At 35.5% G+C, this 14,479-nt stretch overlaps 1 protein-coding gene across 5 annotated transcripts in view; it reads right to left on the bottom strand.

Moving 5' to 3' along the window:
- The window catches only part of LOC124353870 (85/88 kDa calcium-independent phospholipase A2), a 99,222-nt gene that overhangs the window by 63,411 nt on the left and 21,332 nt on the right, over positions 1–14,479 (bottom strand). For all 5 annotated transcript variants that reach the window (XM_046803907.1, XM_046803909.1, XM_046803905.1 and 2 more), the window contains exons 5-7: positions 13,782–14,006; positions 4,263–4,388; positions 1,678–1,841 (exon numbers count right to left, since the gene is read on the bottom strand). In XM_046803907.1, the coding sequence (XP_046659863.1) occupies positions 1,678–1,841; positions 4,263–4,388; positions 13,782–14,006 (515 nt within the window). The remainder of the gene's footprint in view (positions 1–1,677; positions 1,842–4,262; positions 4,389–13,781; positions 14,007–14,479) is intronic.

Below are 14,479 nucleotides of genomic sequence, written 5' to 3' on the forward strand. Positions count from 1 at the left end.
ACCAACGTCTCATTTATCACTTAATATAATTACTATACTATAAAATGGCAAACGAAAAAGGAGAAGATGATGAAGAGAATATGATGTTGGAGGAAAGTGCACATAACGTTTCACACTTCGAATGACACAAAGCTTTAGAAATAGTGTTAAAGTATGCAGAGCAGCCAGAGGAAACATTCTCTACCGAGGTTTTACTTCTGAGGAGACTGCGAGAATTGGAGGCCAGAAAAAGACAATCACAAACTTTTTTACCCAAACTTAAGTTTAGTTTCACCTACTGTAAAACGTGTTGGATTACTTTGCTCTAAATGCATTTTGATGTGCAAATAAAATTAAAAGCCCCCATACACGATCCAACCAATCTGCGGACATGTCTGCCGACACAATTTCAACGTTTTTATAATTTTCCATGTTATCCGACCTTTTTGCTTATCCGATCTTGCCGCGGCCGATTTAGTTTGGATAATTGAGATTCTATGGTATTTGTTACAAAAATAGCTTGTTATAACCTATTTCATGATATCCAACAAACATCTAATGCATTAAAAACAAATATTTGGCAAATTTTTGCAAACACTTGCATTTCAATCTTTTTAAATTTAATATGTCAAAGGAGGTTAAGAGTAAAACACTAAAACGCCAATGGACACACACTGTGTGTGTGTGTGTGTGTGTGTGTGTGTGTGTGTGTGTGTTAAAATTGGCTATGTCACTTAATTTTGTAGATATTGGTTAATATTGAGGCAGCTCAAAACTCAGTCACGAGTAACTTCCCATCATTCTAAATTGTGATATTAATTTAATTCATATAACATCACCATACAAATCTAAATGTGAACTTTACTTTTTCACTAACAATGTTAACAACTTCGTTTTCCTCCCTGAATTTGTTTTTACTGTCCTTCATATCAAGAAATGTTCATTGAGACTTTAGAGAATTGAAATCTATCCTCTTGTTCAAGTGTAAAAATACCCTAAAATGTTAAAAAAACTTTAAATTTGGTAATGGACTGCCATTTAAAGTAAAAATAATTATTGAGTGCAATAATTAAATATAAACTATTAATAAATAATCATAAATATTTCAATCCTTGAAACGTAGTGTTATAATTTTTATAAACTATGAAAAATGCCTGAAACCCTCCAATTCTTTCCATTCATACATTGTTTCAACACTATATGATAGCAACTAAATCCAATGTAACGAAATTCACATATTTTCACATGAAAATGAGGTCTGAACTGGCTACATTAATTAATTACACTTTATCAATATATTTACAACAAATTCAAGGTCAAAACAAAATTTTATTAGAAAGATACACAGAAACCGATTGACAGTGGCACGACTAGCTTGTTTACATCAGCAGACAACTTAATCAGCTGGGTATTAACTACTGTAATACAAATTATAATTAAAATAATTACTAATAATAATTTAAATTCATACTAAGCATTTTTATCAATAATTTCTCCTACTAGAACAATTATAACGATTAAAAAATTAAATAAGTAAAAATTGTTGAATTATATCTTCAAAAATACATTTTTTCGTACAAATATTTTTATATATTTCTTATGATTTAGATAAAAAGAAATTACCTAATTTTGTCAACTTAATTTTAAGAATTTTCCTTCACATTGACGATGTTCACTCTCCTTAATCACAATACTCACACATAAGCGAGATCAGCTCCAAACACAATGAGAGCTTGGATAATTGAGATATTCTTTACTGTGACTGCCAGGTGGAGAGCAGTGTTGCCATCTTCATCAGGAATATCTGCATCTGCATGTCTGCTCAGAAGTGCCACCACACATTCAAGTCTATTTCGCATCACCTATTGCACACAATACATATCAATTTAATAAGAAAATTGATTAATTTTTCATATGCAAGCACCTAGAGGTGGTTTTCTAGAGTATCCTAGAGGGGTATCCTGTGTTTCATTGTTCTATCTTTGTCCATTAAAGGTTGAGCAGGATCCATCCATGCTTCTAACTTAATTAATTTTAATGAGCTGCCATTTCGTACTGGGTTGAGATAGAAAGCTCTAGTTTCCACTGTTCTTCTTATTTTATCAAGACCTTTAAAATGAATGGTCACTTACTTGTATATGTATACACAATTCTTTTATTTTTGGCATTTATTTTGTGTGATGTACATTTATGTTAGCCTTGTTTGTGGAATGTTGTTAATAATATAAATTGTTAGTTTTTTTTTTATTATCAGTTCCTTTGTCTACTAGTAAAAAATCATGAACATTTGGTGTTTTGTAAATAAATGTAGATAACAAAAATGAAACATGTTTCTTACATTCAAAACTGTGCCTACTTTACAAGTTAATTTAAAAATATTTAACTAAAACATATGCAGTACAAAACATATTTTCTTTGTAATACAAAAGACCCATATAAAAATATAAGGATAAAACTACAAATGAGTTCGTTGCCACAACAACCCTTTTTCTATATTTTTATCTAATTCATTTAATTGGGCCGTTTACACTGCGGATCTTTGTATCAACGGCCCAAATATAAATTAAATGGGAAAAGTAGAAAATGGTTCATACAATCAACAACCTGGTGTCAGAAACAGGTAGAGATTTCTATGTATTATTAAATGGTTAATCAAACATTAGCCGACGTTCAATTTACAGTTAAAATGAAAATTTGCAAAAAAATTATAACACCAGCTGTAGATATTGACAATTACACCTCCAAACACGCACTATGACGAATTCTATTGCCAGAGTGCCAAAGCCACTCAACTGAGAAGGACTGAAAAAGTTTAATTTCTGTATGATCACGCAATATATCGAGAATGAACTGACTTATAGCGTCAATTTTTACACTGCTATTGCTGTATGATCATCTGCCTGTCTGTCCATAGAATGTCTCAAGAATGAAATGACTATAGACTTAAAATGTATCATGCAACTTCAGCAAAGCCTAATACGTGACAAGTGGTGCTGTGTACTCCTGCCTTGTAATTATAATAAGTTGTTCGTTATAATCACTGAAATTATGTATAATCATGGTACCTACAAAATGGGCTATTTTAATCAAAATTTGCATACTAAACACGTATTATAATAATGCTCGTAGTATGTATGTATGTATCTACAGATTACATATTACTAAATTAATTATGAATTAACTTTACGCTTGACATTAGTTCAAGGTGGTTTGAGAAAAAAAAACATATTAAAATATATTATTATTAATTGTAGATATTGCTCGTTTATATTGATAACCAGATAGAGATTGAGTTACAGACCAGCTTAGCCAGTATATAACTAATAATGCTATGGCGGGAAACATAGGATTTCTGGCGAAGATTGATTGTCAGTACAGTATGGATTCACTAAAAACATGGAACCTAATGTTAATATAAAGTAATCTTCTGTACATACTTTAACTACCCACCCCCATGCCCCCCTACCCAAAGCAAAAATGTTGAAATGGCAATTAATACCTTGTGAATAATGTAATTTCTTACACAATAGTTATTAGTCTACAAACTACTGTAATACTGCTAATAACACCAAAATTACTCACTGAATACTGTTGTAAATCATTTGTAAACTTAAAATCAAATGTTCAAATTGGTAGCCATTGTTGTCCAAGCAAAAAAATTACCTATTTTCAAGTTCTTGCCTAACCTTTCTAAAAGTTTCTCTGGTTAAGCGTCTGCACTCAGCAGTGATCCTGTTTTTCAAGTCTTGGACACCAGTGGGATGTGTTTTAAAACTACTGATTTCAAGTGACCTCACAAAAAAAGTCTAAGGAAGAACGATTTTCCATTTATTTAGGTTAAGGTATCTCATCTTTTCATTGTAACAACGAACCTACGTAGAATATCTTAATTATCAAAATAGGGTCATTGTCTCAACGACCTGTAGACTAAAGGACCCCGTCTTATTTATTATTTTCTCAAAAAGGGTCATAGAGTCAACGATTACTAGTGTAAAAGACCTATCACCAAAAAAATTACCCACTTCAAAAGCGGTTTATAACAAACTTAAATAAACCTGGTTAGCAGTTTTTAAGAAAGTCAAAATTATTTACCTGGACACAAAAGGTAAACTCTTTTGTTTCCCATTTTCTATACGGTGTTGTATTAGGTCTGTATCAATACACAGAAGTAGTATTGAGTATCAATATCGCTTAATTTCACACTTTAATCCTATCAGTACTATGAAGATCATTTGTAAAACCGATAACAAATATCTCTAATAATTTAGCAAGTTCTGACCTACCATTACATGAAGAGCTGTGCGTTTTTGGAAGTTGAGCACATTGATGTCACAGTTGCAGTCGACAAGTTGCTCCATAACCTCGCGGGAACAGGACCAATGCAGAGGAGTCCCTCCAAATTTCATGTCCTGAAACAGCAGCTCACTTTAACCCTTTAACATGGTGTTAAGTGTCTGTCGAGTGCGTCGCTTTGTTGTACTTCCGTGTTTTACTGTGTGTAATAGATTAGTGATGGGTGACACTATGAGAATTTGGGATTTACCCAGGAGCGAAGAGGGGGCCATTCGTTTTTTACAAGATCATGACTAGTTGCCTACATCTAAAATATGCGTGGCGGTCGGCAGTTGCTGCTGAAGGCGGAAATCCACTAGACTCACTCATCCTTGATATTGCTGCTTTCTGGGCGTCACAGGAAACCCATTAACAATTTATATTCATTGTAAGTTTGTAATTGAAGAGTTTGCTTTTTCGTTCTATAATGTTTTTTTTTCTATAAATTGATATGTTTGTGTTCCTCATACTGGTGTGGTCGATATAATCCCAAAGTACCCCAACATTTTCCATGACGAACGAATAACCTAAACATTTACCGGTAACACATACAACGCGATAAACAATAATATACTGACAATAACAGTACACAAAGTCGCCAAACAAAACAGTGACGAGACGAGTAGACAGCTGTTCTATCGTCTGCCGCCAGGTCAAACGAAAACCGTTGGATTCATTTTAGCCAGCAAACATTAGTAACATGAATATACACTATACTATATGATATGTATAGGAAATTTCATGGAGAATACGATAGTTCAAACTAGGCCTAAAAATAATGGACGGTGGCGGAGCAACAGTCTTAAATGTGAAGCGATGGCTGTGACGGCGCTTGCCACTTTGCGGCGGCGTTAATCATACGTCTCAGACGGCGCTTGCCACTTAGAGGGTTAAGACAAATAAAAACTAGATAGACGACAAGTCGTTTTGTCATTTCTATAATGTTTTATTTATTTCATTTAGCTCGGTTTTTTTACCCAAACAGATTATTTATATCAGCTGATCATTTCAATGTTATAGAACAAACACTCCTGTTTAGAATGGATTGTTTACATTTTATTTATTGCACATTGTTAAAATACTACTCTTTTAGTAAATACAGATAGTATACAAAAAATATGTTTTAATTAACAATAAGTACCAAAAGTCTTGCAGTCGGGTGGGCTTTGTACACCTACCCTAACTATGAAAATTTGTTCTTATTTTGTAAAATTTAAGTTTAATCTTGATTTTTATGTACTGTTGAGTAGTATTTAAACAATTAATTCCAAATTACATGATTTTTCACACAATTTTAGTCTATGATTACTGTTAGTAAACTTAAGTAGTTACTGGTTTTTATACATTACAGTATTTCCTTCAAATGAAGGGATACATTGAAATTATATTAGATACCTCTTTAACTATTGATGTGTATCTAGTTCTCTTAGGACAAGAAGCTTATAAATTGCACTTAGTCCTGTAGGAATCTTTGCGCTGCTTCCGGAGTGACAGGATATTCAGGATAGGCTAGGTTAGGGAGTAGGGGCCACCTCCTATCGAGATCCATGAGGAAGAATTAGGGCACTACATCTCAAAGTCATGTCTCCCCGGAAGAAGGGGAGGCCAGCTCTGAACTAGCCTCTCCAGTCAAAGTAGGCAGGGGGTGGTACACCCTAGTTGAGGTTAACCCATTGCGGATCGTGAAAACGGCGCGCGCGCGCGGGCCTTAGAGTACGAATTAATCCGTATTACAACGCAGCACCCGCAGTGTTTGCACGCCTACCTGCCTGCTTAGCGCGCTCGCTAATTATACATGTTTTGTTTGTTTATGTTGTTATTTACGTTATATAAACATTATACAGATCATATTAAACAAGTATATTATACTAAAAAAAATGTAAAAATACAGGTACGTAACATTTTTACTAACGTTTTTTGCGTGTTGTAGCTGCTTGATGTAGGACGGATCAAATGTTTTACACAATAAAAAAATGTTGTAATAATACTGTCACTTCAAGAAACAACTAATCTAATATTTACACTGTATTGAGACTGTCTTTTGTCTTAGTAGTGGATTTTAGTGTGATAGCCCGCTCGTCACTGTCAACATTAGTATCCGCGTAATTATGAAAACGTGGACAAATACGCGTGATAGAACCGTCTCCATCCTCAATAACACTATCGATATCACTTTCTACACTTCCAATTTCTAATAATAGTCTATCTAATTCAGATGATCGTAAATTGTCACCCATTTTATTTACGTACACGCACACGAGGCAAAGGAAAATCGAACGCCACGACTGTACGTCTTAGACAAACTATTTGTCGCAAATAATAACGTTATTGTCCGATAACGAGGGGAGTATTTGTGGACGAGTACCAGAGATAAGATAGGAAGCCAGTCCAGGAAAACAGACTATAAATATCTCTGAGGCTTATAACAGCGATAAGCGTTCAAAACAAATGAGTCATCCGTACCACGTCATCTGCGTGAGGGTCACGTCATTGTGCTTTTGGTCCACGCCTCGCTCCGCGTCACCCTCACGTCGTTGATCCGCAATGGGTTAACAAGAACCTCTGAGGTTAGGGAACAAACCCCACCAACTCCAACAGTCTCCCACAGTAGACTAGACCTATCGAATTGTCCATGAACCCCAGAATCTCAACATTTGCGGTTAGTGATGTGCCGCTACTGGACATCATAAGGTTGCCCAGATTGAAGTGGCACATCAGTTTTTGCTGTGCCCAGTGGTGGATTCAACTGGTAGGTATAAACCAGCCAGAAGTGATCCCTGCTGGGTAATGCAATTAGTTTTACTGGGGAACCGTTAGCATTGTATACTAACGGTATACTAAGACAATACAATGTATATATATATATATATATAGTCAATATATATATATATATGTATATTTAGCACATTTAACAACTCACTACTGACTAAGGGGACACTCTGATTAAATTAATAACAATATATTGAGAACTGTCTGGTACCATATGGTGACAACTGGAAGTAGTGCAGTCAGTGCTGAACATATCACATTCACACTGACAAAGCCGTCAGCAGTCAGCAAACAGATCAACTGCCAACAAGTGGGTTAACTGCTGACACTGCCAGCTGTGCAAATCCCATCACTGACCTTTTCATTGGAAGCATTACACTGCATAGTTGGACACTGTCAAAATTATATTACTAATAATCAAATAAATTTAGCGAATTTACCAAATATGACAAGTGCACAATTTTAAGTTAGGAGACATTGTTTTTGCAAAAAATAAAAAAGGATATAGACACTGGCCAGCTAAAAATCCTTCAAGTTATCAGAAAAGAAAAATAAACCATTAAAGTTCAAAATATCATTTTTGGCGAAAATACAACTTCGGAAGTAAAGGAATCTAGCCTTTTCTCCTAACTCTGAACACTCTTCATAGTTTTGGCATCTCACAACCGGACAATTTTAGGAATAACATTTTTAACAAAGCTCTATTAGAAGCAGAGCAAGCGGGATTTTAATGTTTAGATAATGATCACTCGATGGAACAAGTAGACCACAGTACCTCAATGTCAACCCAGCAGGATAACTTAGACAGCAGTGTACTGACCATTGATTGTGGCCCACCTCACAGTCCAGACACAGTTGAATATGTGTTGAGAATAAAATTAAAACTATTAAAAACATTTGTGACACTGACCTTGAAACGTCACTTACTTTGGCAGCAGAGGTAGGTTCCGCTCTCCTTGCTGAAAAATAGTAAGCTTAAGCAGGACTTGTTTGAAATTACCTTAAAAAACTCTGAACTAGCTAAACATATGTACTGAATCAACCGATTTTGTTAAGATGAATTTCGAAGCTCAGATTGAAGAACTGGAGAAGGAAAAAGAAGCGTTAATTAGATAGAACCATTTCTCTTGGGTGATACCATAAGGCAACTTGAACTGCAGCTCTTGAAAGAAAAGGAATTACGTAATGAACTCGAACTTTTATACCTAGATCAAGACACTGAGAAAGAACGGATTATTCATAATTATGAAAAAGAAATGGCTCTCGTTTAGACGGACCCTTATAAACCAGCCAAAAAACTCATATATTAGTTGACGTCCAATTCTTAACAAACCCTTAGTTAGAGACTCAGAAACACAAACCCTCTCTACTGACACAAACAGTATGAGTCATCCCTCGTTCAATCCTGCTCCAATTAGCTGAGCTAAAGGTTCGCCAGGATCAATTGGAGCATCAGCTGACTTTACATATTCCACACAAAACCTTGTATTCATGCGACATCTTATGACAACTCGACCGCAGAAGTCAGCCAAATCTGCGATAAAAACACTGAACTTCCCGCACTGACCAAAACCAGGACTCACCTCAACTCGACCGCAGAAGTCAGCCAAATCTGCGATAAAAACACTGAACTTCCACTGACCAAAACCAGGACTCACCTCAACTCGACCCGCAGAAGACAGCCAAATCTGCGATAAAAACACTGAACTATCCACTGACCAAAACCCAGGACTCACCTCAACTCGAGACCGCAGAAGTCAGCCAAATCTGCGATAAAAACACTGAACTTCCACTGACCAAAACCAGGACTCACTGTAACTCGATGCCGCAGAAGTCAGCCAAATCTGCGATTTTTAAAAACACTGAACCTCCATGACCAAAACCAGGACTACATCGTATAAGAACTCGACTGCAGAAGCTCTGAATCTTCACTGCCTAACATCAAGACTAAAACCATTTTTTAGTGCTTCTCTCAGGGCATCTAAATACCAGGAAAAACTGTAAAAAACATACAACAGTTTTTCACTAGGAAATAAGATCAAGCCCCAACTCCACCCTAGTCAAAACCCGCCCAGCAGATCACCTCTTTACAAACACTACTCCCTTTAACAAGGGTGTAAAGGCCCACCGGTGAGACAGCACTGAAACTAGGAAATGCAACATATGAGGAATTCTTCATAAACTAACATTGACAATTACAAGAAAATAAACTTAAATTTCTCCATACATCCTACAAAAGTCACAACAAACTTCTCCACTCCCCATACTTCCCTTCTACAACGAGACCACCAGCGAGCTCTGACAATCAAACTGCCCAGGGATCACCAATTATTGCCGACAAAGAGAAATCTTTTTTTTAGGTCATACAACAGCAGGGGAAAACCACTGCCTGACAGCGATGCTGCACCAAAACATAAGAGGGCTATCTGGCAAAGTAAATAGACTCAACCACCTGCTTAATGAGACATCCCCCAGCATTGTAGTTCTAACTGAGCATGGTCTTTGCCAAAATGAAATCCTTAATACAAAATTACATGGTTATACTCTTATATCCGAATTTAGCAGAACTCAGCATAGACTAGGGGGTACAGCTATTTACTGTAAAGACAATCTTACAAGTAAACACAGAGGCTATTGAAATAAATAACTTCTGTGAGGAACTCCTCTTTGAGGCAGCACTGATACGTATCACGCTAAGTGGGAAGCAAATCTATGTTTTAGGAGTATACCGAGCCCCCGGCAGGAAACAATAAGAAATAGCCTGGACGCCTTATCTAACATTCTAGACCATAACCAAGCTCATAACAAATTGTTCTTACTAGATGGGTGACATAAATATTGACAGTCTTTAGAAGTAACAATCCTGGCAGTGTAATGTTTAATGATGAACTGACCATGCAAAATTATGAGAAGACTTTGCAGCTCCCTGCAACTCCGTGTCACAGCTGAAACAAACACCTCTATAGACTGCATATGTACTAGTATATCAGAAGAAAAAGTTGCTGCAACCATCTTACAAACTGGGTCTCTCTGATCATACAGGGCCAGCTTTGTAGTGTGGACTTTATTCATGACAAAAATACATCCATCAGTCTTAAGCGCAAACTAGGCAAACAAAATCTGGGAAAATCTCAAATCTTTACTATCCATTAAGAACTGGACATTGTCAACAATGCTGAAGACGCAGAAGATGAAACAGCCTACAACAACTTCAACGAGATACTCAGCATTGCCCTAGACATCGCCTTGTCCAAAGAGGAAAAGCAAAACCAAAGTTGGCAGTAAGCCATCACATTAACTAACGACTCAGAGTGTGCAGAGATGAAAGCCTCATATATACGAGCTCTTAAATATTTATGAAACAACAGGAAACACTAGAGACAAAGAAGAAAATGGTGAAATAGAAAGAAATTTTATGACCAAAAGCTAAAATTGCTGCGTCAACAAGTTAACCTTCAATATAATACAAAACTCTGACAACACAACAAAAGCACTATGGAGTGTTATAAATAGTGAGAGGACTTAGCAATAAGACTAGGTCAAACATGCCCTAAGCTTAACATTAACAATATAAACTATAGATGACCCCAGAGGAAGTAGCTGAAAACCTCAACACCTATTTCACCCAAATAGCAGATATCACAATAGAACAAAATAATTTACTACCAACTGACAGAATAGATGAGGACCAGAATCTCTTACACACTCCTCCGATACAAACATTTAAACTAACACCTACAACCTGGATAGAAGTACAAAAGGTAATTCAGAATCTTAAAAATAAATCATCCAGTGGTTTAGATGAATACTCTTCAAAAATTGTTAAATACTGTGCGCAAGAAATTCTCCCATCCTCTCGCAGCCATAGTCAACAAAGTCTTTTGCCCAAGGCCACTTCCCTACAAGCTCAAAGTTTCTAAAGTCTATGCAAAGCACAAAAAAGGACTACTAAAATCAGGAGCCCCAAAACTATAGGCCCATCTCACTGATATCGACTTTCTCAAAAGTTATAGATGAAACTTGTGCTGAACAGGCTGATGGTTTACCTTAAAACACCATAATTTAATAGCTGATAACCAGCATGGATTTCAAAAGGGCAAATCTACAATTTCTGCAATCATAAGCCTGGTTGAATCAATTATTGACAGTATTGATGAAGAAAAGTATGTAACAGCTCTTTTCATTGACTATAGCAAGGCCTTCGACTGCCTGGGACACGATTCTTATTTCCGAAAAGCTCAAAACTTCTTGGTATAAGAGGTAAGAGAACATGTGGTTCATAAGCTACTTACAAGGAAGATCTCAAGTTGTGGAGGTCCAGGATACCAAATCTTGGCCCTTACTAGCTCATATTATATCAACTCAAAAACCACTAACAAGAGGAGTCCCTCAAGGATCCCGTGCTCGGCCCCATACTTTTTATACTATTCACCAATGACTTCCCAGCTTTTATTGAAAACTATAGTACTGACTGTATAATGTATGCAGATGACACTACACTCCTTGTTAAAAATGACTCTAAGTACGGAAGAACTAATCTACTAACTCACTAACAGCTTTACAAGGAGCTGTTAAGTATAGTGTAATCAAATGACCTGGCATTAAATACTGAAAAGACAACACAAGTGCACTTTAGCAAGAAAAAAGTAATACCTGCAGATGTCCCAGATATAACTGTCCTCAACCAAGTCAAATTTTTCTGGGCTTAACACTTGACAGTGGACTTTCGTGGACTGAACTTGTAAACACTATCTCCAACAAGATATGACACTGGAAATTTACGTTATGAAACGTATATCAAAACAGTTTGTACTCAAGCAGCATGCTAAGGCTGCGTACTATGCGCTTGTTGAGTCTCATATAAGATATGGCTTAATCATCTGGGGGTACTTCTAATGGAAATCTGAATAAGATTCTGATACTGCAAAAAAGAGCAATTAGATCCCTTGCCAATCTTGAGCCTCAACAAAGCTGCAGAGAAGCATTCCAAACTCTTGGGGATACTCACTGTACCAGCTCTTTATATTTATGAATCTATCATACATGTTTCCCGACTCAATCTGCAAACCCTTGGAGATGTCACAACTACCCTACCCGCCACGCCTCTAGATATATACTGGCCTCAGCATAGAACAAGCACTTTTTGAGAAAAAACCATCCTATGCAGGAAGAAAATTTAGAAATCTATCTACCGGAGAACTTACAAAGTCTAACTGGAAATGCACTAAAGGGAACCACTTAAAAATTTCCTTCTTAAGAAGACAATCTACAACATAGAAGAGTTCAAAGAAGCTGTATAAACTTCTCTCTTATATGTATATGTATATCTTACTTTATATTCTATTGTAAAACTTGACAAAATTACTGTACCTTAATGTTCATGTAATAAAGATATTTGAATTTGAATTTGAATTTGAATTTGAATTTGAATTTGAATACTTACCGAGGTTCCTTTCAAGTAGTTTTATTAAGTTTAATAATCCGCTAAACAGGTTCTAGTGAACAAACATGAGACGATTACTTGCTTTGATTATTCACTACATACATAGTGTATGGCTACAACGCACATGCTCAAAGTTTGTTCAAATCCATTTTTGCTTTATGAATGCAGTAGAACGGTTTTCAATTTTGTTCCAAAACATTACTCAATAAATTAGTCTTCCATGATTGGTATTTAGTCCAAATGTACAAAGGAGATTATGAAAAACATTGATGTTACGCATTATAGAAGGCAAGTTTGGAGTATAGTTCAGAAAGTAATGTAAATGTACCAAAGACTAATATTTAAGTACTGAATTTAAGAAGTTAACTGGTCCAAAAACAGTGATTATTCCTAAATGCGTAAATTTTGCTGTCACAGATTCTTGCCAATATATGTGCAACATTTTTTTATTTACTTTAGTTCTTTTGAGGTTTAATATGAGATAGAAATTTTGATTTCTTTTAACGCCAACTGATTTGAAAATTATCAATTAAATATTTATCAATTAACTATCAATAATTACTTGATTGTATCAAAATATTAATGTTAAACAAACAGTAAATAGGTGTTAGAGCACATAGACAAAAACTAACTCTATTCAGTGTAAAATTAATATATATAATAATAATTCAATTATTATTATATGTATTTAATTTTCCAATTTAAATGCTAATTTTTGTCAGTCCCAATAACTTGGGGAAAAAACAGGGAAATATTGACCTATGTTTAAATGTATCTACTGTGAGTTAACAAAGGCATAAGTCAATGCAAAAATGTGTTTATGAGTTTTCCAACATAAATCTTCAGCACAGACACCTGTCTGCTTTCCATCAAATTGTTGACAGTTTAGGGCTTCAGTTCTTCTAACATTGAATAAAACTATAAAAGATATACTTTTTGTAATACAAATACAGCTATCAACATGTCATTCAACACAATACCTCATCATTGATGGCTTATTTGATCAAATCTTTTTTTAAGAAAACACAGTTTAATATTCACAGTCTATTAATTTTTCATAAAATGTTCACAAACTACAGTCACAAAATTTGTCTAAGACAATAGATAAACTAATTACAGAAACAATAATCATCACAACAATATGGTTAGGTAGAAAACAGTGCAAACTACTATTTTAGGATTTTATCCAATAATTTTTAAACAATGTGACACAATTACATATAAAACGTAGGAAACGACCACGTGTAGAGATAATCACCTGTATGTATAGTTTCTTGGTGTTGCCCTGCATGAAGTCACCCACATAGCTAGGAGGGAACGAGCTCGTCTGTCCTTGTGTAGCCGGGATGTTAACGTCAGCCCCCTTGGCCAGCAATGTCTGCACACAGTCAGTCTTGTCTGCCTTACACGCAACATGCAGTGGTGTATGCCCAAAGATGTTGCGGAAGTTGAGGCACTTTGCTTGCCCGTTGTTTAACAGTGCCTACAAAATGATGGAAACAATTCAGAGCAAATTTCCTGGGAGTTCAATATATGACTTCTAAACATATGACTTAATTCAAACTAAAGAGAGTATATTTGTTCTTTTCTATTAATGACTGTGAAATTGTTCTACAAATTAAAAATTCTAAGCTATTCTACAGTATAAACTACCTTACTACTGTTTTAGAACTCTATTAATATATATTTTTTATATTTTAGAAAGGATGTGACCACGATCACCTTCATAATCTGATGTACCCACATGTCATATGTGGGTAAGTTCTATCATAATAAAACAACTCTTAAATATAAATGACTCAATGTTTTTGGTACCAATGGATAGAGGAGATTTTAAAGTGTAATCAATTTGTTTTGCAGACTTTTTTGCTCAAGTTTTACTGGTCTACATTGTCAAAACAACATATTTGCCTGGTTTGGTTTAAAAAACCATGATGTGGTGCGTACCAAGCTACC

The sequence above is a fragment of the Homalodisca vitripennis genome, chromosome 2, assembly GCF_021130785.1.
Source record: "Homalodisca vitripennis isolate AUS2020 chromosome 2, UT_GWSS_2.1, whole genome shotgun sequence".
Taxonomy (NCBI): Eukaryota; Metazoa; Arthropoda; class Insecta; order Hemiptera; family Cicadellidae; genus Homalodisca; species Homalodisca vitripennis.